The 27,760-nt window shown below is 58.4% G+C and overlaps 2 protein-coding genes across 10 annotated transcripts; both read left to right on the forward strand.

The window, feature by feature from the left end:
• The first annotated feature begins 1,636 nt into the window (after positions 1 to 1,636).
• IQCA1L (IQ motif containing with AAA domain 1 like) lies at positions 1,637 to 15,271 on the forward strand. Its single transcript, XM_085005115.1, has 19 exons — positions 1,637 to 1,703; positions 2,322 to 2,649; positions 4,376 to 4,495; positions 4,741 to 4,926; positions 5,721 to 5,795; positions 7,517 to 7,722; positions 8,158 to 8,242; positions 8,647 to 8,763; positions 9,140 to 9,215; positions 9,603 to 9,709; positions 10,650 to 10,733; positions 10,831 to 10,889; positions 11,748 to 11,830; positions 11,959 to 12,066; positions 12,546 to 12,745; positions 13,148 to 13,234; positions 13,494 to 13,671; positions 13,969 to 14,207; positions 14,752 to 15,271. Exons 1-19 carry the CDS (start codon positions 1,693 to 1,695, stop codon positions 14,857 to 14,859), a joined length of 2,457 nt encoding a protein of 818 aa, XP_084861241.1. The 5' UTR covers positions 1,637 to 1,692; the 3' UTR covers positions 14,860 to 15,271.
• Positions 15,272 to 16,840: 1,569 nt separating this feature from the next.
• On the forward strand, positions 16,841 to 27,760 carry ASB10 (ankyrin repeat and SOCS box containing 10). Of its 9 annotated transcripts, none has more exons than XR_014833497.1 (7): positions 16,929 to 17,240; positions 17,490 to 17,816; positions 17,970 to 18,237; positions 21,715 to 26,107; positions 26,764 to 26,877; positions 27,105 to 27,290; positions 27,436 to 27,760. XR_014833497.1 is itself a non-coding variant. In XM_085005127.1 (7 exons), exons 1-6 carry the CDS (start codon positions 16,979 to 16,981, stop codon positions 27,288 to 27,290), a joined length of 1,677 nt encoding a protein of 558 aa, XP_084861253.1. In that variant the 5' UTR covers positions 16,929 to 16,978; the 3' UTR covers positions 27,436 to 27,760. The 9 variants fall into 9 exon arrangements, 6 of the variants coding, with proteins under 6 accessions (XP_013846206.2, XP_084861253.1, XP_084861254.1 ...); XM_085005127.1 differs by having other exon boundaries at positions 21,715 to 22,234; XM_013990752.3 differs by lacking the exon at positions 17,490 to 17,816 and having other exon boundaries at positions 16,841 to 17,240; positions 21,715 to 22,234.

A 27,760-nucleotide genomic window follows, 5' to 3' on the forward strand; every position in this document is an offset into this window, starting at 1 on the left:
CAAAGCTGTCAGGCCCAGAGCTGTCAGGCCCAAAAATTCCTCACCTGTTACTCTTTCAGGCTGTGGTTTTGTGATGTCATTTCAGACAAACTGTCGCTTTTGTCCTGTCCTGGGCGCTGAGGCTACACAGATCTGTTCTTCAAGATATAAAGATGCTTCTAAGTAGCCAACCGGGATCTATAAGAGGGGGTTTGGTTTGGTTTGGGGTTTTTGGGGTTTTCTGGCCATGGCATGCAGAGGCCTGATGTGGGATCTCACTTCCCAGACCAGGGGTTGAACCTGGGCTGCAGCAGTGAAAGAGCTGAATCCTAACCACTAGACCACCAGGGAACTCCCCATAAGATGTTTTGATTTTCCCCTAATGTTTTTTTCTTCCACTTAATTTCAGAACAAAGTGGTGAGAATATTTTTGAGATGCCTAACTTTTCTTCCCCAATTTTATTTTGAAAAATCTCGAGGCAGTGGGGCAAAGGGGTGGGACATAGTGACCAGTCCAAAACCCCTTACGTTCCCACTGTAACTTCAGCCTCAGGTGCTGAAAAGGCCCAGTGCGATGATGGCTGAAGCCCGGCCCCGCGAGCTTCACAGGTGTTTCTTCCTCCGGCCAAGCCTGGTGGAGACGCCAGAGATAAGGACTAATTATCTGACTCCCAACCCGCAGCTAGAGAGGAGCGGGCTCGGGGGTCCGTGGGCACCTCAGCTCCGCCCTCCCCACTCCCGCTGGGTTTCGGGCCTTGCTACTGAAGGTGCGATTCAGAGGCCAGCAGCATCTGTAACACCCGGGAGCTCATCAGAAATGCAAATCTTGGGTCCCAGAAGGCTGTGGAATCGGGGTCTGCACTTTTAGGCGAGATCTTCAGGAGATCCGAAGGCACGTTAAAACCCAGGACTTTCTCTGGCTCCTCTGCTGCTGTCTTCCTTCCTCCGCTTTCTTTTGCCCTGTGGCTCACATATTTACACCTAAGTTCCTACCTAACACTGAGCCAGTGAGCTCACCCCGGCTGATCAGAGGCAGGCCGCATCTGCTGTTCCATAGTTTCCAGAGAATGTTCCCATGAGCCCGGAGCAGAGAGAGGAAAGCCCACGGGGGCTCAAAACGAGCCCCAAACACCCCTGAGTCCCACCTCCTCCTTCAGGTCATCCTTTACACGCACGGCTATGGCTCCCTCGAACCCTCGGCACTAACAGCAGAGTGAGTTCTTGTGCCCCCTCTAAGGGGTGGGGTGACTGCAGAGTGGGATCTCAGGCCTGCCAAGCTCGACTCTAGCCCCTCTGCCCCTCGAATCCCCCTGCCTCCAGTCCAGCCACCTGTGCGAGGAAGGAGGCTGAGTCCTCCAGCCGAGAGGTACAGGGGGAGTCATTGCCTGTAAGACTGCCATTCACCCAGAGCCTCAGTTTACAGGGCAACTTCAAATCAAGACCCCTCTTTCATTTGGTCCCCACAAGGAAAGTAGCCGCGGCCGACCCCACTCTCTGCCCTGGCCAAGGCTGCCTGCAGGATGTCCTCTGAGATAAGTGTCCCCAATCCTGTGCCTCTCAGCCCCCTCTCCTCAGTCTTAGAACATTGGGACAATGGGACAGAACTCTTAAGACCAGGCTGTTCTGCCTTGAGGGGGTGGAGTCCGGATGGAACCGCAGAGGTTCTGTGGTTCCACGACCAGCTCACAAAGGGCAGTGTGAAGAGTGAGCACCATGTCTGAGGGGTGAGTGAGGGGATGGGAAAGCAAAGTGCACCCCTGGTCCTCGGGCTGAGGCCACTGGGAGGGGAGGTTCCATGCGGGCCAGCCCTGCCCAGGCCCCAGTCACACTGTGCCCCTGGCCACTCCTGCCTGTGGTCGGGCTTCCCTTGGACTACGACATCCAGAACCAGGGCTCTGCTCTGGGGAAGGGTCCCTCGCTACACTCATCCCTCACCCCCACGTCCCACCACCAGCCTTGACCATTGCAGCATCTCCGGGCTGCACCTTGCCCCAGGGAGGGACCAACTGCGGACTCCGAAAGGCCACTTCCTTAGGAGGATCCCCTAAGAGCCATGCCTGTTCATTCTCCTTGCCCATCCATCAGTGGACTCTCTTCCCCAGTGAAGCCCGCTTGCACCCTCTCTGAGCCTCAGCGGGGCCTCGCTTCACCTACCGTCAAATCCCCCAAGGGCTCCTCGTGTCACTCACCTCCTCCTGGCCAGGAGTAACCTTGACATCACACCTTCTGGAACCTAGACTAAACACTCCTCAAAAGCCTGGGTAGAGCCCATCTCCCTGACCCACGGCCCCCACCCCCACCCCGAGGCTCAGAGCACCCCCTGCCAGCTCCCTCCTCTCTAGATCCTACCAGCGCCTCTGGGACTCCTCCCACCTAATCTTGCAAGAGCTGCTGGACCAGGAGAAGCCCCTGCAGGAACCCGTGCCCGACAGGGAGCGGCCATCCTTCCAGTACAGGCTCTCTTCGCTCTACCTGTGCTACCTGAGGCTGCTGCGCCACTTTGACACCCTCTATGACCAGATGGTCCAGCCACAGAAGCGGCGGCTGCTGCGGCGGCTGCTGGACAGTGTGGCAGCCCGGGTGCTGGAGCTCAAGGACGAGCTGGTGCGAGTTGACCTGTGCGAGACCCACTGCCTGGACCAGTTGCTGCATGACTTGAAGCTCACTCCGGTGTGCGCTGCTGCTGCTGCTGCTGCACTCAGCTCAGGCCCTCCCCAGTGGGGGGCGGGCAGAGAGAACAGGGGTGGGGGAGGGGGAGTCTTGACCTCTGCCTCCCTGAGGATGCCTGTCCCCGGAAGGAAGCTGGGGGCGAGAGTGACCTCACGTCCTGCAGACACCCCCGACACTGGGACATCTGCAATGCAGGAAGGAGGGCAGGAAAGGTCAGAGGACGGGGTTTGGAAGCGCATGCTTCCATGGGTGGGTGGCTGGAGAGTCAGGCTGGAGGCTGCGCCTGGCTGGGAGGACCATGCCCCCAGCTGCAGGGAACTGTGAACAGAGTACCCTGGAGGCTTGGTCCTCCAAGTGTGGTCCCTGGACCAGGAGCATCAGCGTGGAGCTTGTTAGAAATGCGGAGGGATGGAGTTCCCATTGTGGCACGGTGGTTAACGAATCCGACTAGGAACTATGAGGTTGCGGGTTCCATCCCTACCCTTGCTCAGTGGGTTAAGGATCCGGCGTTGCCAAGAGCTGTGGTGTAGGTCACAGACGCGGCTTGGATCCCATGTTGCTGTGGCTGTGGTGTAGGGCCGCTACAGCTCCGATTAGACCCCTAGCCTGGGAACCTCCATATGCCACGGGAGCAGCCCGTAAAAAAGGCAAAGAGACAAAAAAAAAAAAAAAAAAGAAAGAAAGAAATGCAGGGGAGTTCCCTTGGTGACTCAGTGGTTAACGAACCCACTTCCATGAGGATGCGGGTTTGATCCCTGACCTCGCTCAGTGGGTTAAGGATCTGGTGTTGCCATGAGCTGTGGTATAGGTCGAAGACATGGCTCCGATCCCATGTTGCTGTGGCTGTGGCTGACACCAGTAGCTGTAGCTCTGATTTGACCCTAGCCTTGGGGGCAGCCCTAAAAAGACAAAAAAAAAAAAAAAGAAAGAAAGAAAGAAATACAGACTCTATGGCTACACCCCAAACCCACTATTCTGTATCTGCCTTTTCACAATGGTGATCTGGGCACCAGCAGAGCTGCTGCTCAGTCTCCGGTCCGCCCCAAGATGTGGTTCACTGTTCCACATCCAAGACAGTCTCAAAATTTCCCGAATTGGGTGCCTCAGACTCAGCTGTGGACTTGAGAACAGAAACATCCAGGCCCTGCCATTCTGAAGTGGAGTCTGGGGAGGGCCTGGGAGCCTGCATTTTAACAGCGTCCCCGGTGTGTTTTTCTTTAAGAACCACACCTGCCACATATGGAAGTTCCCAGGCCAGTGAACACCACAGCCACAGCAACACCAGATCCAAGCCATGTCTTCAGCCTACACCACAGCTCCCGGCAACACCAGATCCTTAACCCATGGAGTGAGGCCAGGGATCGAACCTACGTCCACATGGACACTAGTTGGGTTTGTTACTGCTGAGCCCTGACGGGAACTCCAAGAGCTTCCCAGCTGATGGAGATGCACAGCCAGGTTTGAGATCACGGCCCATTACCTGCCATGATCCTTCAGAATTCAACTCTGGCTGCGTGGCGGGGGCAGGGAGGATAGAAATGACTCTTAGGGAGATCTGCCCACAGCCTGTAGCTGCCCACCCCGGGATGGGTGGGCGACCTCTCCCACCCCAGGTCCCTGGGATGGGGAAAACCGCCCCAGGGTTCTGTGTGTGCAGCTGAAAATGGTAATGGATTGGCCAGATGGTCTGAAGTTTTATTCCCCCCTCCCCCACATCGCCCCAAAGGCAGACCTGGAGGTTCCAATTCCCAAATACTTCCTGCTGGAGCAGTCCAGCGTCCTGAAGGAGCGAGAGCAGATGCTGGCAGAGATCCTGTCCAGCCTGAAGCCGGTGCTCTCCGAGGAAGTAAGTCAAGCAGACACCCTCCCAGACTCCTCCCGTAGTCCCCGTCCAGGAACACGGAGGCTCTGCCCTGTCCTTTTACCAGCTCAGAGAGCATCCTGGCCTCCTCACAGCTCCTCTCAGGCTCCCTGCAACCTCCCACCGCCCAAGTAGAGGGACAGGACTTACTCGACTAGATGCCCCCAGGGGCCCGCCTGGATACAAGCACCCCCCCCCATTTCCTCCTCTCTTGCCCCTGCTCTGGCCAGAGCGTTCCAGTGTTATCCCGGACTGAGGCCATAATCCTACTGCAAAGGGCTGAGCGGGCCAGGCAAGGCAGGCTTCGAGCCACGTTCATGCGAGAGATTCGGAAAGAGGAGGAGCACGATCGGAAGATTCGGGAGGAAGGGTGGCACAGGTTCAGTCAGGATGAAGCAGCAATCACCATACAGAAGGTAAACTGCCTCCCCCCGCCCCTCCCCCAACCCCCAGGAGGAAAGTCAGGGTTAAGTCACCTCCTCCAGGAAGCCTGCCTGGCTCAGCAATTGACAGAAATGCAGGTGCTTGGATTCTGCTGCCCTACGACTAGGTATTAAACCAGGGACTGGAGTTCCCATTGTGGTTTAGCAGGTTGAGAACCCGACACAGTGTCCATGAGGATGCGGGTTGGATTCCTGGCCTCCCTCAGTGGGTTAAGGATCTGCCATCACGGCATAGGTCACAGATGCGTCTCAGGGCACAGATGCGGCTCAGATGTGGCGTGGCTGTGGCTGTGGCGTAGGCTGGCAGCTGCAGCTCCAATTGGGCCCCTAGCCTGGGAACTTCCATATGCCGTAGCTGTGGCCCTACAAAGACAAAAAAGAAAGAATTAATTAGGGGAGGTGCCTGGTCCTACAGGGCCTATGTCTACGTGCCTCGGCAAAATCAAGTATTTATTTCAAACACTGTGGGGGTTCTGAGAAGTGAGAGTGGGAAGCACTTCCCGGAGATGGTTGTGCCTGAACTCTGATTTGGGCCTCAAAAGATACAGCAGTTTAGAAGATAAGAAGGAGGGAATTCCAGGGGCCCCTGTGGGAACAAAGCCTTGGACCTGGATGCCTTGGGGGCACGCCTGTCCCTCCCTGATCTGAGCTGTCCCTGCTCAGGGGGTCAGTTGCTGGGGAGCTGCCCTTCTGAAGTTCCCCCCCGGAGGCCCCCCATCCCTGCGGGGATGCAGAGTGGAGGTGTCCGGGCCCACGTGTCCCTGCAGGTGTGGAAGGGTTACCGGCAGAGGAAACACACTCAGCAGGACCGGCGAACAGAGATGGAGTTCATTGGCATGGTGGTGCGTCCCTGCCCTGGCCCAGGTGGTGGCACAGGACCGGCCCTTGCAAGGGGCCCCTCCCCTCTTCTTCATCCCTCTGTGCCCCCACCCCAGAGCCCAGCCCCTCATGGCCCCCACCTCCCTCCACTCAGCACTGCGGGGGGCCAGCCTGAGCCTCCAGGGACCCTGATGGAGGGATTCTTCAGGGTCCGGTTGAGGGCGAACCATAAGGCCGCTGCCAGGCCACGTCCCCTTCCACTCCTCCCCCTTCTAGAGCCCTTTGGAAGGAACTGGAAGTTGGGACGGGGTGGGAGAGAGCAGCACAGAGCGGCTGCACCCCTCGCCACGTGCCCCTGCCCCTGGCTGGCAGGAGAGGCCCAGCAGTCAGAGGAGGCCTCAGGCCAGTGGAAGGCTCGCCCAGGCTCCTGCAGCCTCTGGGAGAACCTTGGGATGCCAAGGTGAACTGAGGGCACACCCCCTCCATGCAAAAGCATTTTGGGGTGTCCACAGGCTCCCCACTTGTTCTGGGGACCCCAGACTCCTCTGCTCTGCAGGCAGGATGGCTAAGTGTGAGGGAGGTGGCAGGAGCCTGACTGCACGTGGGCGGAAGGGGCGGCGTGTTGTCCAGGGAGAAAGACCGGCGCTCCCGGGATCTGTTGTCGCCGCGTGCGCTGTGATGGCCTTTCGCCCAGCTAGTCTCTGCTGACTGAGGAGAGGCCGGCAGGACCCGCGAGGGTCAGGGTCCCTGGGAGGGGGCGTGGCCGTGGGCGGGGCCTGCGGAGGCCTGGCTGATAAAGGGAGATGGATGGGGCGTTCCGCAGTGGCTCAGCGTGACTAGCATCCATGAGGACGCGGGTTGGGTCGGTGGCCTCGCTCAGTGGTTCAGGATCCAGCGTGGCCGCTGTGAGCTGTGGTGTAGGTCACAGATGAGTCGGATCTGGCGTGGCTGTGGCTGTGGCGGAGGCTGCAACTCCGATCGGGCTCCTAGCCTGGGAACTTCTATATGCCTCGGGCGTGGCCCTAAAAAGACCAAAAAAAAAAAAAAAAGAAAGAAAAAAGGAAAATGGAGGCGTGGGACGGGCTGGGGAGAGCGCAGAGGGATGGAAGACAAGGGTGGGATGACCGGTTCAAGGGGCCTCCAAAGGGGCGAGGGGGCTCTGCGGGGGGGCGTAGAGACCTGAGACTCGCTGGGAGGCTGCGGGCTGGACCCCCAGGTGGCCAGAGCAGGGCGAGGCAGGTCGGGTCGGGCCTGGGTGCGGAGGGGGCAGGGGGCGCTGGCACGGCGGTGGGTGAGGAATGAGCCGGGCCGCCCGGGCCCATCAACAGTGTGAGCTCAGCGTTTTCAGTAATTGTCTCTGCGCAGAGTGATATTTAAAATACATTTGGGAGCCAATGAGGCGGGAAAGTGGCTGCGAGAGCGGCTGCCAGCGCGGGCCGCGGGGCGGCGGCGTGGGTGGGGGCTGGGGCCCGAGGCTCGCAGGGGAGGGCGTGCTGGGGGAGGGGGCAGGGGGGCCAGCCCGGATGCATCAAGCAAACTCATTATCGGAGTAATTTACACAGACGAGTTTCAGCTCCGAACACAATTTCTCCTGATGCAGGCATGCCCGGCGTTCCGTGTGGGTGTGTGTGTGCGCGCGTGTGCGCGCGGGCCTCGCAGGGGGTGTGCGCGGCGGGCCGGGCCTCCCTCTGCCCCCCACCCCCGCCTCGCCTGAGCCCCCCTGTCTCCTCGTCCACGTCCCCAGCTCCCTTCGTCCAGCCAGGCGGAGCACTTGGGCATCATGGCCCGGGCCAGCCTCAGGGAGGACGTCCGCAGGCTGCGCCAGGTGGAGAAGGAGGAGGAGTTCCAGTTGGCCATAGCGAAGACCCACGAGGCTCTCAGGGAGCTGGAGGGGCCCGACATGAAGGAGAAAATGAAGGAGCAAATCCGACAATGGTTTATCGAGTGCCAGTCAGTGTCCCCAGCCTCCCCTGACCCAACCCTTAGCCCCTCTTCCCCTCCCCCACCCCAGGGAGTCGCCCCACACCTGTTTTGTCCTCTGGTCCAGACTGGGTTCTTTTCTCCATCTTTCCCTGACTGCCGCCCCCCCCCCCCCCAACAGCTCCATACAGGACTTCTCTTTCCCCAGATGGCAAAGAAAATGCTAGAATAAGATGAGGAAAGCATCCAGGGACGCCCCCTGACTAGTGTCTCCTTTCTACCCTGTAACTATCCACGCCTTGCCACTCTCCCTCCATCTCCCTGGTCCTTCATCTTTCTTCATCCTTCTCTCTATCTGTCCATCCATCCATTGACCCTTTTGTTCCTGTACCATCTGTCTGTCCATCTCTTCATCCATCCACCCATCCATCCTTCTGTGTCTCTGACCATTTTACGTTCATTTAGTGCCCTTACTGGCCGATTCCCTGATTATCCAGATGAGTCTTTAGGTGGATCCTACCTGATCTTTGCAGACAAGACTCCAGAACAGGTACCCTTTCAGTGGTGGCTGGACTCTGAGGTTACAGATGGTGCTGAGTGGCAGCTGAGGGTGGCAGTGGGATGGGGGGGGAGGCCAATGTGGCAGAAGAAATATACATAGCTAACAAGATTGCATGGGAAGGAGGGGACACTCTGAGGGGCTGGAGAAGGCCCCCTTGGCCCCAGGAGGACCCCCCTGAGCTGGGGAGGACAGCGGCTCTGAGCAGAGCACTCCCTCGCTCAACCCTTTCTTCCTGGACCCCAGTCAAGTCTCTGGACCCTCAGCGGCTGGATCCCACCCATGAGCCTAGGCCTTTGAAGCCCTGGGGCCGCAGCCAGCTCAGGCCCCAGGTTCCCTGGCTCCTGTAATGTCCCCTTGGTCTTCTCTGAATCATCTAACACTGTTTGTCACAGGTGAAAATGGAACTGGAGATGCAGGTCCAGGAAAGCAAAAAAAGGGAGCAAGAGAAAAGTAAGGGGAAAGAAAAAGAGAAAGAAGAGAAAGAGAAGAAAGGAAAGACTGGGGAGGGGGTAAGGCGCTGCCTGGACTTGGGACCAGGCGGGCAGGATGGAGTCGCGGAGATTCCCAGTGGGAGGCCAGCCTGGGGAGAATCAGGATCGGGGGGTGGGTGGTTTTTCGTTTTTGTTTTTGTTTTTCCATTTTTGGCCGCCCCACGGCATATGGAGTTCCCAGGCCAGGCATCACATCCAAGCCACAGTTCTGACCTGTGCCACACCTGAGGCAATACCGATGTTTTAACCCGCTGTGCCGGGCCATGGATTGAACCTGCATCCTGACGCCGCAGAGACGCCACTGATCCTGTTGCAGCACAGCAGGAGCTCCATGGCTGGAGTTTAGGATGCATGGAGTGAGGCGGGGGGGAGGCCAAAGATGTTTCTATCTTAGGAAGCAGATGCAACGCTGAGAATGCTGCCATCCAGATCCATCCCTGTGATTCGTGCCGGGCATGAGGAGCACACAAGTGAGAGAGGAGGGGCCGGGGGCCAGTGACCAAGGGTGACTTTGGTCCCCGGTAAAGTGGACATGTGCCATGTGGGTCGTGTGGTGGCTGCGTGGGTGTGGAGGCCAACCGGAGAAGGCCAAACGGGAGCAGGGTGTGAGGTGTGAGTCCCCGGGTTCAGGGGCTTTTGGGTTTGGGTCTGAATCCTGAGGTCCAGGCCTTGGGATCAGGCCTCGCTCTATGGTCTGTGGAACAGAGCCAGGCAGCTTGGTAAGGAGAGGGGGATTGGCATGTGTGTATGTGTGCACATGTAGACACACACACACACACACACATGTGTGAGCTTATGTGTGCACGTGTGTGTGTGACACCTGGAATCCTGACACTGCTCCACCTCTCCATGGCCAGACTGGTGGGAGAACCGGTACGAGAGCTTCCATCCCAATCAGAGTTTTGACTCAGAGACCCTCCAGGTGGAGCAGAGGAAGGAAGTGGAGCAGGAAATCCGGATACAGGTGAGCGTGCAGACTCAGGGCATCCCTCAGGCCTCCCGCTGCTTCAGCCTCCTTCCCCCCCACCCCCTCACCCCCCCAACCTCCAACACCCCCGCCCCCCCACCTGTCCTCTGTAGCACCGTCTGTGCACCTGCATAGTCCTGCCTCCATCTAGGTCCCCATTGTCCTCTGCCTCTCCTTGGTCCCTCTTTCTCCCTGGGGTGTGGATGCAGCCCTGCTGTGATGGAATGGGAGGGGCTCTGAGCCCGGGTCACACCCACCACCATCCCCACCATCCCCTAAAAAGCTCCCACCACCTGCCCACCCTGTGCCACGTACCTTGGAAGGGTGAGGCAGGCACCGTGATTTTCTGGACCTCACATGTGAGCAAACTGAGGCTGAGAGGTCATGAAATTGCTCAAGGTCACACAGGCCTCAAAGAGTGGATTTGAGGGATTCCTGTTGTTGCTCAGTGGTAATGAACCTGACTAGTATCCATGAGGACGCAGGTTCAATACCTGGCCTCCCTCAGTGGGTTAAGGATCAGGCATTGCCGTGAGCTCTGATGCAGGTCGTAGATGCAGCTCAGATCTGGCGTTGCTGTGGCTGTGGTGTAGGCCAGCAGCTGCAGCTCTGATTCAACCCCTAGCTTGGGAACTTCTATATGCTGCGGGTGCGACCCTTAAAAAAAAAAAAAAAAAAAAAGTGGATTCGAAGCTTGAACTGAAAGCTGGCTGACTCTGTCCCAAGGAGACATCCACACTGATGCCAGCGTCTCCCCACACTGATGCCAGCTGAGAGCCAAGCTCAAGGGTGAACAGGATGGGCTGGAAGGACCGAGGGGTCTGAAAGAACCCCACCCCCACCCCACCCCCATGCTGCCTCGGCTGGGCTTGTCCACTCTTTCCACCCATCCTCCCCAACCTCTGCTTCTCCCCGCGGCCCCCTGCTGGCCCCCCAGGTGGATGAGCTGATGCGGCAGGAGCTGAAGAGCCTGCGGCTGGCCGTGGACAGGGAGGAGGGGAGACCCTTAAAGCCTCCGAAGGCAAGATGAGGGTCCCGGGCTGGGACGAGGGAGGGCACATGGTTGACAAGGGAGGCAAGGAATGGGAAACAATTGCCTGTATGCTTATTTCAACCAGAAGAAGCCTGGGAAGAAAGTTTGGAAGAAGAAGATGGAGAAAGACCTGACTGCAGACAGGTAGCCGGCCCTCCACCTCACTGCGGGTGGCGGACCGAGCCCAGGTCCAGGACAGATCTGACTGCTGGTCCTGGTTCTGTTGCTGTGTGACCTGGGGAATATCGCTTAACCTCTCTGACTCCCGGTCCTCGTTCGCCAAGTACCTGCCCTACGGGAACTCACGGAATAGCTGTGAGGATCAACTAGACGGGTGGGAAAGTGCTTTGAGGAGCTCCCTGGTGGGGCAGCAGGTTAAGGATCCGGCATGGTCACTGCTGTGGCTCTGGTCAGTGCTGTGGTGTGGGTTTGGTCCCTGGCCCAGGCTCGGCCCCAAAAAAAAGAAAGAAAGAAAATGGCTTGGAAAGTGATGCTGCCGAACAAGCCGCGAGCGGAGCATCGTTGTGAGGGCTCCCTCCTCCTGGTGTCCCAAGCTTTGCCTTAATCAGCTCTGTCCCTACCAGAGCCATCTCCTCTGGACCTCCCCCTCGGGGGCACTGGGGAACTTACCAGTGGTTCCTGGCCACCCACTTCCCCGGTGAAGCTGGTCATAAGCACGTAGATGACGGCTGCTTTACCGGCTGCCACTCCCAGGAGTGTGTACATCTTGAGTGCTATTCTCGGAAGAGGGCCGTGTGTCACCCAAACGACGGCATTTCTAGAGAGAGTGGCCAGAGGGCACTGGTCCTTCTCACACCCCACTCAACCCCAGAGCACCTGCCTGGGGTAAACTTCCTTCGGAGCCCCTGGGCCAGTGTCACCTTTGGATGCTGGCTGACCACAGGATGTTGGGCAGGGGGGCCCCTCGTCCCCAGTTCCACCCCAGCCTTTCTCTGTGTCCCTTTTCCTTTGTCCTCGGGCCCCCGCCCCTTCCCCTGCCAGGTCTATGGACTCTCTGTTCAAGGAGCTTGTCATCTTTGGCCTTCTCAAGAAGAGCGAGGCAGTGGCCTTGAAGGACTATGTCGGTGAGACCCTCCTTAACCTCTGGTCCCCCGCTATGGCCTTCCCGAGGCCACTGCCACCCCAGCAGTGAGCCTTCTCCTGGCATCCCTGCCCTCCGGAGGCCACTCACCTGGTGGCCACTGTCCCCCAGGTGACTGCCTCTACCTTGGGTCCACTCTGCACTTGGCAAACAGGTTCCCTATGCCTTCGCTGTTTGACATACGACAGAACATGGCCTTGTACGGGGTCCTGCGGCTTGGTGAGAGGCCCTGGGCTTCCTGCTCCCAGGGCCACAGGCTTGTGTCGGGCGGCCCCCACCTCCCCTGGTCCTGCTGAGGTCACGCTCAGACTGGGCCGTCCCAGAGGTCCCGTGGGCCCTAGACTTGCTGAGCAGCCCTTGCCAGCCCCTCCCTCAACCCACTTTCTGAAGCAGTTGGTCCCAGGCCCTTTCATTCCCAAACACCTGCACATTCCGGAAGTGGAAACAGATGGCAGGGAGAACAGAAAGGGCACCGGGGGGACTCTGTCCTGACACCCGCACGCAGCGCTTCCTGATCACGGCTGCTAGATTCCTCCAGGGGGCCTCTCTCAGGGGTCCAGCCTGGGGCCCTGCTCAGACGCGGGAAAGCCACGCAGCCAGGATCCGAACCCGCCTGGCCCAGGGCCTTTGGCCTCCCCTTAATACAGGTCTCCACACCCGGCCCCCCGCCGGCCCCTGGCCCCTGTTTCCTCTCTCAGGCTCCCCCGATATACACTCCATGGCCCCCCTCATCCGCTCCATCCTCCTGGTGGGTCCCCCCGGCATGGGGAAGAAGATGCTGGTTAAGGCCGTGTGCACAGAAACTGGTGCCAATCTTTTCGACCTGTCACCGAGCAACCTGCAGGGCAAATATCCTGGCAAGACCGGGGTGCAGATGCTGGTGCATGTCGTCTTTAAGGTCTGTGTCCCCTGATGACTTGTCTGGTTCTCAGAGCAGGTGGGGGGGGTTCTTCATGCTTAGGGGGTCACCCATCTGCCCAGTTGGTGTCTTCAGGGGAGCTGGTGAGGTCTCTTATGGATTCCTGAAGCCCCAGGGATGCGGGAAAGAGAAGGAAGTGGGGAGCAGAGTAGTTTGAGGCAGAGATGAGGCTGAATCTGTACCCCACCCCCACCCTGGGGAAAGCAGGGGCCCAGTGACATGGGAGAGGTCGGGGGGGGGGTGTTGCTGAGAGACGGGGCTGACAGGATCTGGGAAGCAAGGCTGGTGCTCCAGGGCTGCCCTTGCCTCCAAGCTGGCCCTGACCCTGGGTCCTGGCCCGGGGTCATCTAACATGGGATTTCTCTTCTCTGACCTGTCCAGGTGGCCCGATACCTGCAGCCCTCTGTGATCTGGATTGGGAACGCCGAGAAGAATTTCTATAAGCGGGTCCCAAAAGAGGACAAGGAGGTGAGGGAGCCAGGTCAAAGCCGGTGGGCAGGGCTGGCAGGCTTGGGCTTATTGAAGTCACTCTAAACCTCAGCTGTGTGGCCTCGGCCGAGCCCCCTGTCCTTTTCCTGCCTTATTTCCTTATCCTTAGAGCAGGACTGACAGCTCCCCAGCGGGGGGGGGGGGGGGGGGGGGCGGGCGCTGAGCGTGGCAGGTGCTCTGTGAAATGAGAAGCCCGTATGCTGTCCCTGTGTCCCCACCCCGCACCTCCCCAGAGCAGATGGACCCAAAACGAATAAAGAAGGACCTCGCCAAGGCCCTGCGACTGCTGAGTCCCGGAGATCGCGTGGTGCTGATCGGGACCACCGACCGGCCGCAGGTGGCCGAGATGAAAGGACTGTGCAGCACCTACCAGCGGATCCTCCTCCTGCCTCGGCCCGATTACGCTTCCCGCTACGGTTAGACCTGGGGACATGGGGACAGAGAAAGAGTTGAGGGACTGCTCCTGTCAAACCCCCCCCTTCCTCTGTCCCCACCACAGCCAGCTGCCCTGGAAGGGCCCTGGTCTGTCTGGCTCTGTAGACACGGGGGGGTGCCGCTTACGTCCACAGAGTCTCACCTTTCCCACGTTAAGCGGGGAAGGCCCTCACCTTCCTGAGAGGCGCTGATGGTCCTGGAGCCTGAAGCACAAAGCTCTTTCCAGATGCAGACAGAGGCGCCCGTGCCTCTCCTGCCCATGCGCCCCTCCCCCACAGTGCTCTGGAAGCACATGATAGAAGCCCGGGGAGTCCAGGCGACCCAGGCCCTGGACATCAGTGCCCTGGCCAAGGTGTCCGACGGCTACACGCCTGGCTGCATTCTTCAAGCAATCCAAGCTGTGCTGACCGAACGGCGGCTCCTGCAATTGGCCAGGCGGCCCCTGGTGGCCTCTGAGTTCCTGGGGCATCTGGCGAAGCTGGACCCCGTGTACAGGGAGGAGGAGGAGTCCCTGAAGGTGAGGCTTTGGGTGGGGTAGGGGGTGGCCAGGAAGGAGGGCTGTGAGCCAGCACCTGTCAGAGGGTGGGCCCTCTGAAGCCCCAGGCCCGCAGCACACTTTGGAACCCCCCCAACCCATGGAATTTGGCTGGGACGGGAAGAAGAGTCACAGGGAGAGACACATGCGCAGGGCCGGCTCACCTGGTTTCCTCGACGGGGGAACCTGAAAGGGTTACCAGTGTGTTAGGATCTTAGGGGCTCTGGTTGGTCCCAGCTCCGGCAGCCACGCACCTCCCCCCCTCTGAGTCGTGCTGCCCCCCAGGGCCACAGCGGGCGCCCAGGAGAGAGGGCCGCAGGTGGGGAGGAGGACTTGCCCCTGACAGCAGCTGAACCAGGGCCTCCACTGTTTGGTGAAGCGCAAGGGGAACCAGAGCTGTAGCAGGAGGCGAGGAGCCCCGAGGAGAGCAGCGGGTCTGTGCCAAGGACACGGATCCGCCACAAGCGAAGGGCAGGTCAGGAAGCAGAGCTAAGCGAAGACCCCTCTTCCTCCGCCTCCACCCCAGGACTGGTACTTCAAGACCCCACTGGGCCAGAAGAAGATGAAACTTAGCCAGGACCAGGATGCTGCTGAGGAAGCCAAGCTGGCAAAGGAGAAGAAGAAGAGGAAGTGATGCCGGGGTGGGGGGGGACCCAAGACCAGCAGTGGGACCGGGCGGGGCCCTTCCGGTGAAGGGGGCAGAGGTATAAAGGGCCAGATGGCTCGGGACCTGCTCACCTTGTCCATCTCCGTGCTTCCCGCCCCCTGCTCTGTGGCCCGGCGGCCTCTGGCACCCACCCTCTCCTCACCCGCGTCCTCGCCACTCACACCCGGTTCCACTCTGGCTCCCAGACCCCTGTCCTCTGACCCCACTGCTGTCTCCATCTCCCGTCATTCTCCCATCCTGGCTCCCCGGCTTGCTTCCTCCTCCAGGTGTTTAAGGGAGAAAAACAGGAAAAGAGGAAACAGGAGAAAGATCTATAGTATGTATTGAAAAAAGGAGTTCCCATTGTGGCGCAGTGGTTAATGAATCTGACTAGGAACCATGAGGTTGCGGGTTCAGTCCCTGCCCTTGCTCAGTGGGTTAACGATCCGGCATTGCCATGAGCTGTGGTGTAGGTTGCAGATGCGGCTCGGATCCCGCGTTGCTGTGGCTCTGGCGTAGGCCGGAGGCTACAGCTCCGATTCGACCCCTAGCCTGGGAACCTCCATATGCTGCGGGAGTGGCCCTAGAAATGGCAGAAAGACAAAAAAAAAAAAAAAAAAAAGAAAGAAAGAAAAAGAAAAAGCCCGAGTCTGGAGGCCAGCAGACCTCAGTTCTGGACCGCTTGGTGCCAACGTCTTGTGTAGTCTTGCAGGTCGTTTCCTGTCTCTGGGCCTCAGTTTCCTCATCTGTAAAATGAGGAGAGGTTGGGTCAGCCAGTCTCCAGGGTCACATCTAATCTAGGATTTGGTGATTTCTACAAGAGCATCTGGGAAATCGGGGTGGTGAAGGCTCTTGGGCAGCCATGGGGTGGAGTAGGGTGGGGAGAGAAGGTTCTAGAAGAACAGGCAGGTGTTGTAACCAGAGCAAGGGCTGTGAGTAGACCCAGTGCCTTCTCTAGAGAGTTCTCCACAACCTTCCTCCAAAAATCACCCTCCCACTCTCACTGGCTCGAGTTCTGCTCCCCTTCCTCTGACCCAGAGCTGGCTCCTCAGGGGGCTGGAGGGGACATAGCCTCCTGCCCTTGGGCAGAAGTCCACCCTCGGGGGCTGGAGTCCGGGGGACTCGGAGAGTGGGAATAAGATGCCCCCGAGGGCCGGGCTTTCTCCAAAGAAGCTGTGCGGGGAGGGTGTGAATAAAGGTCAAGGTGAGAGGCAGGTGTGGAGACACCACTGGGCAGAAGCCAGAGCGCCTGTGCTGGGCAGTGGTCCCCAGGGGCTGGCTTTGAGTCTCCTTTCTCTCTTTTCTCCCCAAGTGGAAGTAGTCTCATTGTCCTCCGGTGCCTGAATGGGCAGGGCCCTCCCTCCTCCTCCTCACTCTCCAGGTAGAAATGCCAGGGGAGACCCGGGGTCACTCCGGAGATGGGGGGAGTCCGTCCCTAGGCGGGCAGCCTGCAGGCTGAGCCCTGCTTCACCGCCAGAAAGCCCCTGGAGGGGCTTCCTCTTGGAGCGGGATGTTCTCTGCCTCTGTCACTCCTGTGGACCCCTCCCTTGCGTTTGCAAGTGGGAAGGCGCAGGGCTCATGGGTGACGTTGGGGAGGGCAGGAAAAGTTATCTGGTACCCACATACCCTCCCTCTGGGATCAGAGCCCGGGCCGCAGGTGGCCTGCCTGGGGGAGCAATGGTGGATGAGAAAGAGTGTGAAACAGCAGTGTGAGAGCCTACATCCCTGCCCCCATTCTAGTCCCAGCCCTGCACCGAGGTGTCACGCCTTGAGACAGAGCCCTCCCCGTCTCTGGGCTCTGTTTTCGTTTACCTGTGAAGTTGTGGCTGGGACACCAGTCCTGGGGGGGTCCCTTTCAGCCCTGATGTGTCCAGCTCCAGCATGAAGCTCCACCCTTACTCCATTCCAGGCTCCTCCCTAATTCCCACCCCCAGCCAGAGGCCTCCTTCCCTGGCACTGTCAAGTGGGACCTTCAGGGCTATTTATGGCCTGGCCTCTGAGTGCCCCCGCCCCTCCCACACTGGGTCTCTGCCTGGCTGGGGCCCAGCACCACCGCCCAGTCTGCCAGAGGCCTTGCCCTGGGTCCTGCTGCTCTGGCTCTCTGTCCATGAACCTGGCCATGCCGGGGAGAAGGAGCTCCCCTCCGCGGTGGGGACGCCATGTGGGGTCCCGGGTTTGGGGGCCCCAGTCCTGCCCAGCCCGGGTGCCCCGTCCGCCTTCGCCGCTGCTGTGCCAGGACATGGCACTGCAGAACGCCCTGTACACCGGAGACCTGGCCCGGCTGCACGAGCTGTTTCCCCCGCACAGCACGGCTGACCTGCTGCTGGAGAGCCGGGCTGCCGAGCCTCGCTGGAGCTGCCACCAGAGGGGTGAGGGGCGCCGGGGGCACCGGGTACCTAGCACTTAAGGGGAAGGAGAGGCCCCTGGCTGCTGCTCTCCCACCCCGAGGCTGACCAAGACCTTGGCCCAAGAGAGGAGTCATGCGGAGCCCAGAATAGCTCCGGCTGAACCCAGCGGCCAGGTCAGGCTCCGCTCCGGGACACTCTCCCCGCATCTGTCCCTGTCCCCCTCCTCCTCTCCCTGTCTCTGCCTTTGGCCCCTACCTCTCCTCCCCCCAGGCTCACCCTCGGCCCTCATGAGCTGGTCCCCAGAAGAGTGCAGGGGGCAGGGCGAGCCCCCCGGCGACACACATGCCCTCTGTGCCAGGCTGGTGGAGAAGCCCAGCAGAGGGCCCGCAGAGCGCCCGGAGTCCGGCTCGGGCCCTATCGTCACCCGCACGGCCTCGGGACCCGCCCTGGCCTTCTGGCAGGCGGTGCTGGCCGGGGACGTGGGCGCCGTCTCCCGCATCCTCGGCGACTCCAGCACCGGCCTGGCTCCGGATTCCGTCTTTGATACCAGCGACCCGGAGCGATGGAGGGATTTCCGCTTCAACATCCGCGCTCTGAGTACGGGGCCAGGGGCACGGGGGTCTGAGCGGGAGAGGGAAGCCTGGCGAAGAGGCTCTGGGCTCCCTCTGCTGAGCCTCGCCCGCCTGCCCCGTCGCCTGGCGGCTCCTCGCCTCCTCCGGGGTCTGAGGCCCACGTCCCTTCTCTCCCCAGGACTCTGGTCTCTGACGTACGAGGAGGAGCTCACCACCCCTCTGCACGTGGCCGCCAGCCGGGGCCACAAGGAGGTTCTGCAGCTGCTGCTGAGGCGGCGGGCGAGGCCCGACGGCGCCCCCGGGGGCCGCACCGCCCTGCACGAGGCCTGCACTGCCGGCCACGCTGACTGTGCCCACGTGCTGCTGGTGGCAGGAGCCGACCCCAACATCCCTGACCAGGATGGGAAACGCCCCTTGCACCTCTGCGGGGGCACTGGCAGCCTTGAGTGAGTGACCCCTCACCCCAGCCCCCGGCATTCTTGGGGGTGCCGAGGGATCTCGTCAGGGGCCGGTGGACCCGGTGAGCTGGGACGGATGGTTGGGGGCTTGGGGGCGGTCAGGATACGAGTGGTCCCTGGGCCATCCCACCGCTGACCCAGGGAACTTAGGAATGGCCTGGGCTTGGAATGGTTTCTGCTCCCCCGGGGGGAGGAGAGCTGTGGCAGGGCCCAGCTGCAGGGCCCACGCATTGGGGGAAGCTGTGGATCCATGACAGGGAGGCTGTGTGCTGTAAAGTTTTCCTTTTTCTGAGCTTATCCTATGCCCAGGCACTGTGCTGAGTAACAGAGCGGTAACAAAGGCATGATTCTGCCCACAGGCAATTGACTGTCCAGTGATCCAGAGAGTCTGTGGTGGTCCTTGAGGTCAGGGTCTGGTTCTCAGCTTGGCAGTTCTGGCATTTCCACATTGGCAGGCGCCCTCAGATAAATGGGCTCAGGGACTGAGCCCAACTAACCAAACTCACAAGAAACTGATGGCAATACCCAAATGCGACCATGTATTATTTACTGTGGGGGATATTCCTTTACAGTTACCCAAATAATTACGCACTCTGTATAAGGGACCTTGGAGAATGAGTCCTCACAATACTTTGGTGAGCCTAGAATCCTGGCAAAGGGACCCTTGGCAAATTGATGAACTAATGGTACTTAGGGCAGAAGACTTTTCTCGACACGCTATACACCTGCTGAATTTCGCTTCTTGCTCCTGAATGGCACCACATCTTTTTATCTTTGGTTCCCCTTTTCGTGGACAAATTCCCTCCCGTTAACTTCATCGGCCTTCAGAGGATTCCACTGACTGACTCATATCGTGGTTGAAGACGAGTTGTACGCCAGCATGACCTATAGAAACATACCCCGAGGAGTTCCCACTGTGGCTCAGTGGCTTAAGAACCTGACTAGTATCCATGAGCATGTAGGTTCAGTCCCTGGCCTTGCTCAGTGGGTTAAGAATCTGGCATTGCCATGAGCTGTGGTGTAGGTTGCAGACGCGGCTGGGATCTGGCATTGCTGTGGCTGTGGTATAGGCCGGTGACTACAGCTCCAATTCGACCCCTAGCCTGGGAACTTCCATATGCTGCACGTGTGGTTGTAAAAAGAAAAAAAAATGCATACCATAAGCCACATACATAATTTACAATTTTCCATTAGCCCTATTTAGACATGAAAAAGAAACAGATGAAATTCATTTCTATTTGTCTTTTTAATTTTATTGGCACATAGTTGATGTACAATGTTCTGTCGTTTCAGGTGTCATTTTTAAAGAGTGGTAACACGTAATGTTTACCGTCTTAACCATTTCTCAGTGTTCAGGTCAGTGGCAGTAAGTACATTCACATTGTTGTGTAAGTGTCACCACCATCCAATTCCTGAACTTTCTTCGTCCAGAAAACCTGAAATTCTGCATCCTTTGAGCAGAGCAACCCCTCCCCCGGCCCCTGGCCACCACCGGTGCCTTTCAGACTCCATGACTTGCACTGCTCTCTGCACCTCTTAGGAGTGGAATCGTACAGTATTTGGCCTTCTGTGACTGGCTTATTTCAGTTCATATCATGTCCTGAGGTTCTTCCAGGCTATACAGCCTGAAACAGAATTTCCTTCCCATTTAAAGGCTGAGCGATAGGCCGTTGTACGTATGTACCGCGTCTTCTTTAACCATTCATCTGCTGGTGGACATTTACGTTGCTTCCATGTTTTGGCTGTTGTGAATAATGCTGCTATGAATACGGGTGTATAAATATCTGTGGAACAAGTGAAACTAATTTTAATAACATACTTTTTATTTTTACTTTTTAAAATTTTATGGCCACACCCAAGGCATAAGGAAGTTCCCTGGCCAGTGACTGAATCTAAGCCACAGCTGCGGCAATGCCTGATCCCTTGATTCACTGCACTGGGCTGGCAATCAAGTCTGCTCCTCTGCAGTGATCCAAGCCGCTGCAGTCGGATTCTTTTTTTTTTTTTTTTTTTTGTCTTTTCTAGGGCCATTCCCGTGACATATGGAGGTTCCCAGGCTAGGGGTATAATCAGAGCTGTAGCTGCCAGCCTACACCACAGCCACAGCAACACAGGATCCAAGCTGCATCTGCAACCTACACCACAGGTCATGGCAACGCCAGATCCTTAACCCACTCAGCGAGGCCAGGGATCAAACCCACAACCTCATAGTTCCTAGTGGGTTTCATTAACCACTGAGCCACGACGGGAACTCCTGCAGTCAGATTCTTAACCCACTGTGCCATAGCAGGAACTCCAATTTTAACATATTTTATCTAATGCAATGTATCCAAAAATGTTTATTTTGACATCTCATCAATATCAAAACAAATGAGATATTTTACATTCTTTTTCTGTACTAAGTCTTCAAAATCAGTGTGTATTCTGAACTCACAGCAGGTCTCAATTAGGACTCACCACTCTTCAGGCGCTCACTAGCCACATGTGGCTGGAGGCCACTGACCTGGACAATGCAGTTCTGTGCAATCCCACCTTTTAGTTCTGGCCACGTTCCGGCCCAGCCTCCCTGAGCTCACACTCCGAGATAATCATTCCTTCCTCTTTTGAGTAAGCAAATGTATTTCTTGAACTCTTTTGGAGAATTTCAAACATATAGAAAGGTGGCCAGGATCACAGAGTGCGCCCCCTTATGGTCCATCACCATCAATACCACCTGCTCCCCCGCTCCGCCCCCCACTGCAGCTCTGTGAACTCTCAGGCATTGTCTCATCCGCTGCTCACAGCCACCTCTTTTGTCTCCATATTAGCAATTATCCCCATTCTACAGATGAAGAGACTGGCGCTCAAAGAGGCTAAGTTCCCTTAGCCTTGAATTTCAGGGCACACGGCCTTACGGGAACACGCCGTCTTCCATGAGGTCCTTCTGGGAGCAGATCTGGCTGGCCAGTTTTGGTCTTGTTCTTTCTCCCACGGCCCCAACTGCCATTTGTGCCAACCTGTGCCCCCCACTCCTGTGAGTTCCAGCAAGCGGAGCCCTCCGTCTGCCCTGCTGCCCCGGGGCCCCGAAGCCAGCTCCTTCCTTACTAGCTGTGTGAACGTGCCAAGACCCGCACACCCTCGGGGTCTCAGTTTCCTCATCCAAACCTGCCCTAGGAATGTGTGAGGTGGGGCGAGTCAGTGCCCAGCCCACAGCAGGCATCGGGTCTGTGTACTGGCTGCTGATACCCTTCAGTCCCACCCAGGGTCCAGGGCGCTGCTCCCGCAGGGTCCGTGGACTCGCAAGCGAACTGCCAATGCTGCAGGATGTTTCTGGGCTGCCTCATGAGGCAGGATGGAGGGTGAGAGGCAGGCAGCAGCAGGAGCCACCCAAGGGCCCCCCGGCTTGGCTGTGCTCAGACCGGCAGGAACACAGGGGTGATGCTCTGTGCCCCTTTTTCCTCCCCCTGGCCATGTCGCCCTCACTAGGTGTGCAGAGCTGCTCCTGAGGTTTGGAGCCAAAGTGGATGGTCGGTCCGAGGAGGAGGAGGAGACCCCTTTGCATGTGGCCGCACGGCTGGGTCATGTGGAGCTGGCAAACCTACTTCTAAGACGGGGCGCCTGCCCCAATGCCCGCGATGCCGAAGGCTGGACCCCGCTGCTGGCTGCCTGTGACACCCGCTGCACGTCCCCCGCTGACGCCGAGGCCACCACTGCCCGCTGCCTCCAGCTGTGCCACTTGCTGCTCTCAGCCGGGGCTGACGCCGATGCTGCTGACCAGGACAGGCGGCGGCCCCTGCACCTGGCCTGTCGCCGTGGCCACGCGGCCGTCGTGGAGCTGCTCCTGTCCTACGGCGTCAGTGCCAACGCCATGGACTATGGGGGACACACAGCCCTGCACTGTGCACTGCAGGGCCCGGCAGCGGCCCTGGCCCAGAGCCCGGAGCGCACAGTGCGGGCTCTGCTCAACCATGGGGCCGTGCGCGTGTGGCCTGGGGCTCTCCCCAAGGTACGGGGCTGGGGCCAAAGGGAGGGTGTGGGGGGCACAGACCTGGGCTCCAGCTTGTTCAGGATGCAGCTCCAAACCATGGCACAAAGGTCAGTACTTTGTTTTTCATTCATCAAGTGACCAAAGCCCAACGAGGGCAAAGGTGAGGACACACACCAGCAGCAGGTGCATGTGCACAGGCGTGTGCACAGGTGTTTACACCAGGAGCTTGTGCACATACAGGTGTTGGCATGTAGGTATGTGTACACATGCGTGTGTGATGAAGGCAGACTGGGGGGCCAGTGGGGCCAGATTATTAGGGCTCCGAAGAAACCTGTGGAGCCAGGGCTGATGTGGGCGGCAGGGGGCAGCTGCTTCATCAGGGGAGAGAGCTGATGAAAGAAGCAGTTAGGAAGCGCCCCCTGGCAGTGGGACACGCCAGGCACAGGAGACCCTCCTCCAGGGCAGAGCCTGGGTCTTGAGGTTCAAGGCCTCCTGGCCATCTGCTGATGGGCATGGCCCTTGTTTCCAAGAGCTTAACGGAACAGACACCACAAGACCAGCAGCTGCTAGCCTGGCATCAGAGACAATGCCTCCCACTGTCAATTTCCAGTCTCGGATTTTACGTTAATATCCCCGAGGTGAGTTCAACCTGAAGCTCTGTGCTGCAGATACCCTGGAAGGGGGCTCCGCCCATGCTGTGCCATGTCTGGAGGGGGCACTGGTCCTGGGGTGGGGACCCTGGTTCTCCAAGGAGCTGGGTCAGGTGGTTTAGGGGAGCAGGCCAGGGGCAGGTCCCCCTCCCCACCTCCAGGCTTGAACCCTCCACTCCCGCCCAGTCCTGGATGTTGCCCTGCTGTCCCGGCCTCTCCCCCTCACTCACAAACCTAGAAGCATCTGTCTAGATTCCTGAGCAAGACCAAATAATTAAACAGCCGGAGAGTTCGGCAGATTGGTCTCCCCTTTGGGAAAATACAAGAAAATCAACAATTAACACTAATTAATCTCCTATTAACACCAGATAATTAGGAGACGAGCAATTCCCTGTAATCTGACGGTGGCTGTGACAGCTAATGATTTCCCCTTTGGGAAGGGGGTGGGAGAAGGGGCGGAGCAGCCAACAATTTTCCTGGGACCCAGCTGCCCGCCCCCCTCCAGCCCTGTTCACCCTCCCTGGGGGACAAGGAGGCCGGCACAGCAAAGTGTGCCCCATTCGTGCCCTCATCTGGGCTCCACAGCATTCCAGGCGATCCAAAGTCGGCATCCGTGGGCCGCAACCTGCAGCTGCTCCCGGCTTGGCAGGGGCCCCTTCCCCCAGTGAGCACCTCCTTGCTGCAGGGTGGCCTCCACGGCCAGTGTGTGGTCACAGCCAGCCCCAGCCCATCCCCGGGGAGCCACCATTCAGGACTGGGTGCTTGGAAGACCTGGAGCCAGGGTCTGGCCTTTACACATGTTTGTGTGACAAAGACCAGACCCTGGAATTCTGGGAACCCAGGTTCTTTGCGTGTGATACAGTCTTGACCTAAAGGTGACAAAAAGCCATCGGATCCCAGTGAGAAATTAGGAACAAGCACAGCCCTGACACATCCAGACTCTGTTCTAAGGTGTGTCACCTGCAGCATGGGGTCCCTCAACCCTTCCAACACCTGCGAGGTAGGGGGCAACGAGGGAGCTCAGGACACGACCTGTGTGACCCTCAGCAAGTTATTTAATCTCTCCAGGCCTCAACTTACTCAGCTTTTATTTACTTATTTTTTTTAGGGCCACACCCTAGGCCCTAATTCCCAGGCTAGAGGTCAAATCTGAGCTTCAGCTGCCAGCCTCCACCACAGCTCACAGCAACACCAGATCCGAGCTGCATCTGCGACCTGCACCGCAGCTTGTGGCAATGCCAGATCCTTAACCCACTGAGTGAGGCCAGGGATCAAACCTGCATCCTCACGGACACTGTCGGGTTCTTAACCCGCTGAACCACAACAGGAATTCCAGTTTCCTCACTTTTAAAACAGGAGCCTCCTTCACAGGGGGAGCAGGAGAATCAGTAAGTCATGCGTATAAAGCCCTTGGGTCAAGGCCTAACCTGGAGTTACTACCGCTCAATACGTGTTGCCAGGATTGTGCTAAAGTTAATGTAGATGAAGGCGCTTGGAAAACTCCCCAGTGTAGGGTATCATTAGACAAGCGGGACAGCGGTGCAGGCTAGTTACCTGCCGGAGGCTTCCTGGAGGGGATGGGATTTGGGGTGAGCAGGGCTTGGTGAGACCGAGAGGCCTTCCTCGACAGCCATCTAGGATGCTTAGCCCCTGAGCCTACCCGTTTTCTTTGCTGCAGCATATGCATGAGGGGTTATTTGTGGGTGTGTTGTATTTTCCTTCTGGAAGAGAAACTCTCAGGAATCCCAGAGTGGGTTAGGAAGGGCGGAGGGACCGGTGTGAAGGGCAGGCAAGAGCAGGAAAGTTCAATGTCTCCAGCTTGTTCTTTCCCGGCTCCACAGAGGAGTGAGGCAGGGGACTCAGGGGAGAGGCCAGGCCAGGCAGATGGGCTAGGGCAGCTCCAGAAAGCGCTGCCCAGATGCAGGGCCGGAAGCAGGGGCAATGCTTTGTCCAGGGGGCTTACTTCCTGGACAAGACCTTCCACAGGCTCCCAGGACCCAGCAGCGCCCAGCACTTGCAGCCCTCCCAGCCTGCCGGGCAGAACCTTCTCCACTCCTTGCAGGCAGGGGTGTTAGAGGCCCTAGTGTTGCAGGCAAGTGTGCACAGGGGTGGAGGTTGTGTCCAGGAATGCTGCCTAAGAGACGGAACTCAGCGGTTGTCAGGTTTTTCAAAGGGTCTGTGGCCACTGCCTGTAGCTTGAGATACAGTGAGAAATGGAGTGGCTGAAGCATGAATCTGTTGATAGGTATTACCTGCAGGCATGGACTGGATGATGGTTCCTGTGTATGTCCAAGCTGTGCATGGTTGCCTTTCTGGCCAGGGAGATGGTGCCCTGGCATGGGCTGTGCCCCCAGCGTGGCTCACCCTGTGGAGCGCAGGCCACCTCCTCAGAGAGGCCTTCCTTGACAGCCATCTAGGATGCTTAGCCCCTGAGCCTACCCGTTTTCTTTGCTGCAGCATATGCATGAGTGGTTATTTGTGGATGTGTTATATTTTCCTTCTGGAAGAGAAACTCCCAGGCAACAAGGACCTGCCTCTCCTCCTCACTGCTGGGTCCCCAGGGCCTGACCCATAGTGACCCTCGGCAGATATCTGCTGAATGAAGAAATGAAAAAATGAATCCGGCTTGGAGTTCCTGGGGTGGTGCAGCAGTAACAAACCTGACTAGTATCCATGAAGACCCGGGTTCGATACCTGGGCTCACTCAGCGGATTAAGGATCTGGCGTTGCCGGTGAGCTGTGGTGTGGGTTGCAGATGAGGCTTGGATCCCACGTTGCTGTGGCTGTGGTGCAGCTCCAATTCGACCCCTAGCCTGGGAATCTCCATATGCTGCAGGTGCAACCCTAAAAAGACAAACGCAAACAAAAAGAATGAATCTGACTCCCACCTGATCCCACACCCCTGATCCCCCATGTCAGGCCTCTGCTGGCCTCTTCCTTTCTCCTTAGATGCCCCCCTGGCTCCCGAGTTCTCCCAGCCTTTACAGCCCAAGCCCGCATCTCTGTGAACCCCTCCCAGCCCTCCAGTCTCCGCGTCTCACCTGGCATCAGGCAGATTCTGCCCGTACAGTGATGGATCTTTTTATCCGCTCAGGAGCTCCAGCCCCAGGTCAGGGACCCCTTGCCCCCCAGGAAGACCCCACAGAGAGCCCTGTAGAGGCAGACAGGAGAGCAGGATGGCATAGTAGTTAAGGGCAAGGAGCCACACCGCCGGGCCTGGATTGCTGGAACTACAGCTCAGGCAAGTTACTTCACTTCTCTGTGCCTCAGTTTCCCTTGTCTGTAAAATAGGGATAAGAACAGTCCATCCCTGGCAGGGACAGGGATTAAGTGCGAAGAACCATTTGGGGTCAATTATGCACAAAAGCAATGTTAGCTGTGTTAGCAAAGTGCTGCTGATTTCCTGCCACGGCCGTAGCAGAGTACCACAGACTGGCTGTCTTAATAGAAACGTGCTCCGTTACAGGTCTGGAGGCTGGGAGTTTGGAATCTTCGAGTCGGCAGGGTTGGCTTCTTCTGGAGGTTTCAAAGGAAAGTCTGTCCTAACTTTGGGTGGCGGTCCATGGCCCTTGGCCCGAGACGCCTCGCTTTAATCTCTGCCTCTGTCATCACGTGACCTTCTCCCCATGCGTCCGTTTTCTCCTCTAAAGACAGCAGTCGTCTCGGATTACGACCCACTCCAGCCACCTCATTTTTAACTTGATTCCATCTGCAAAGACCCTAGTTCTAAAGAGGTGACATTGATAAGTACTGGGATGACAATGTCAGCAGATCTTTGGGGAACACAATTCAACCCACGAGAGCTGTTCCTTGGCTGTCTAGTGGTTCTGTGCGGGCTGATGGGGGCCCAGCCTGGAGGTCACCCCTGGAGCCCTGACTCAGCTCTGCCCCCTGCAGGTGCTGGAGCGCTGGTGCACGTCCCCTCGCACCATTGAGGTCCTGATGAACACCTACAGCGTCATGCAGCTTCCCGAGGAGGCCGTGGGTCTGGTGCCTCCGGAAACTCTGCAGGTCAGATTCTAGGACCCTGACCACACTCAGCCCCCTAAAGGGAAGCCCTGTGGGTCCCCCCAACTCTGCACCACAGAAGTTACTCAGAAAAAGAAAGCTCACAGAGTGAACCCCCCAAACACTCGCTCCTTCTAAGTAGACCCCCACTGGCCCCCAGACGCCCCTCTCCAGCAGAAGCAGGTGCCACTGGTCCAAGGCTGCCTCTGAGCCCCTCGTTCTGTCCCCAGAAGCACCACCACTTCTACTCCTCCCTCTTCGCCTTGGCGAGGCAGCCCAGATCGCTGCAGCATCTGAGCCGCTGTGCCCTCCGTGCTCACCTGGCCACCTGCCTGCCCCACGCCCTGCCCCGCCTGCCGCTGCCACCCCGCCTGCTCCGCTACCTGCAGCTGGATTTCGAGGATGTGCTCTACTAGGTGAGGCCTGGCTTCTGCGGAAAGTCCCAGCCTTCGGGGTGGGGGTGGGAGGTGAATGGTCTCAGGCAAGGGCTGGGGGTGGACCTCTGCACGGAACCACCCAACCTCCCAGACCACCTGCCTCTCTGAACACCCCTTCTTCCAGATGTCCACTGCCTTTTGCAAGAGCCTGAAAGCAGATGCCCCAGGCCCTAGGGCATGCCAGCCTGCTTCTCACAGCACCTGGAACTCAGCACTGCGTGGAACGGACTCAGGCTGGGGTGGCCTCTCAGCAGGAGGTCCTGCTCCACAGGCAGATGTGGACGTGGTCGTTCCCACCAGGAGAGGCGGATGGACCATGTGGCCAGGTGACCTCTGGTGGAGAGAGTGCTAGGACTCATGGCAAGTGACACCCTCCTCTTGGGGGTCTCCTGAGGCCCCCCTCCAGCCTGTCCCAGCCCTGCGGGCACATTAAACATCTCCAGACTGGT

This window comes from Sus scrofa, chromosome 18 (assembly GCF_054392235.1).
Source record: "Sus scrofa isolate SSC_HxYL_T2T_F1_AM1 chromosome 18, Sscrofa_HxYL_maternal_Yorkshire_Landrace_v2.0, whole genome shotgun sequence".
Taxonomy (NCBI): domain Eukaryota; kingdom Metazoa; phylum Chordata; class Mammalia; order Artiodactyla; family Suidae; genus Sus; species Sus scrofa.

Excerpts from the sequence above, each read along its gene's own strand:
- ASB10 (XM_085005127.1), top strand. The coding sequence starts at position 16,979 with ATGAACCTGGCCATGCCGGGGAGAAGGAGCTCCCCTCCGCGGTGGGGA. Across the intron at positions 17,241-17,489 it reads CTGGAGCTGCCACCAGAGGG|GCTCACCCTCGGCCCTCATG; the intron begins GTGAGGGGCGCC and ends TCCTCCCCCCAG. Across the intron at positions 18,238-21,714 it reads GGGGGCACTGGCAGCCTTGA|GTGTGCAGAGCTGCTCCTGA; the intron begins GTGAGTGACCCC and ends CGCCCTCACTAG.
- IQCA1L (XM_085005115.1), top strand. Across the intron at positions 5,796-7,516 it reads TGGAGTTCATTGGCATGGTG|CTCCCTTCGTCCAGCCAGGC; the intron begins GTGCGTCCCTGC and ends CCACGTCCCCAG. Across the intron at positions 13,672-13,968 it reads CGATTACGCTTCCCGCTACG|TGCTCTGGAAGCACATGATA; the intron begins GTTAGACCTGGG and ends CCTCCCCCACAG.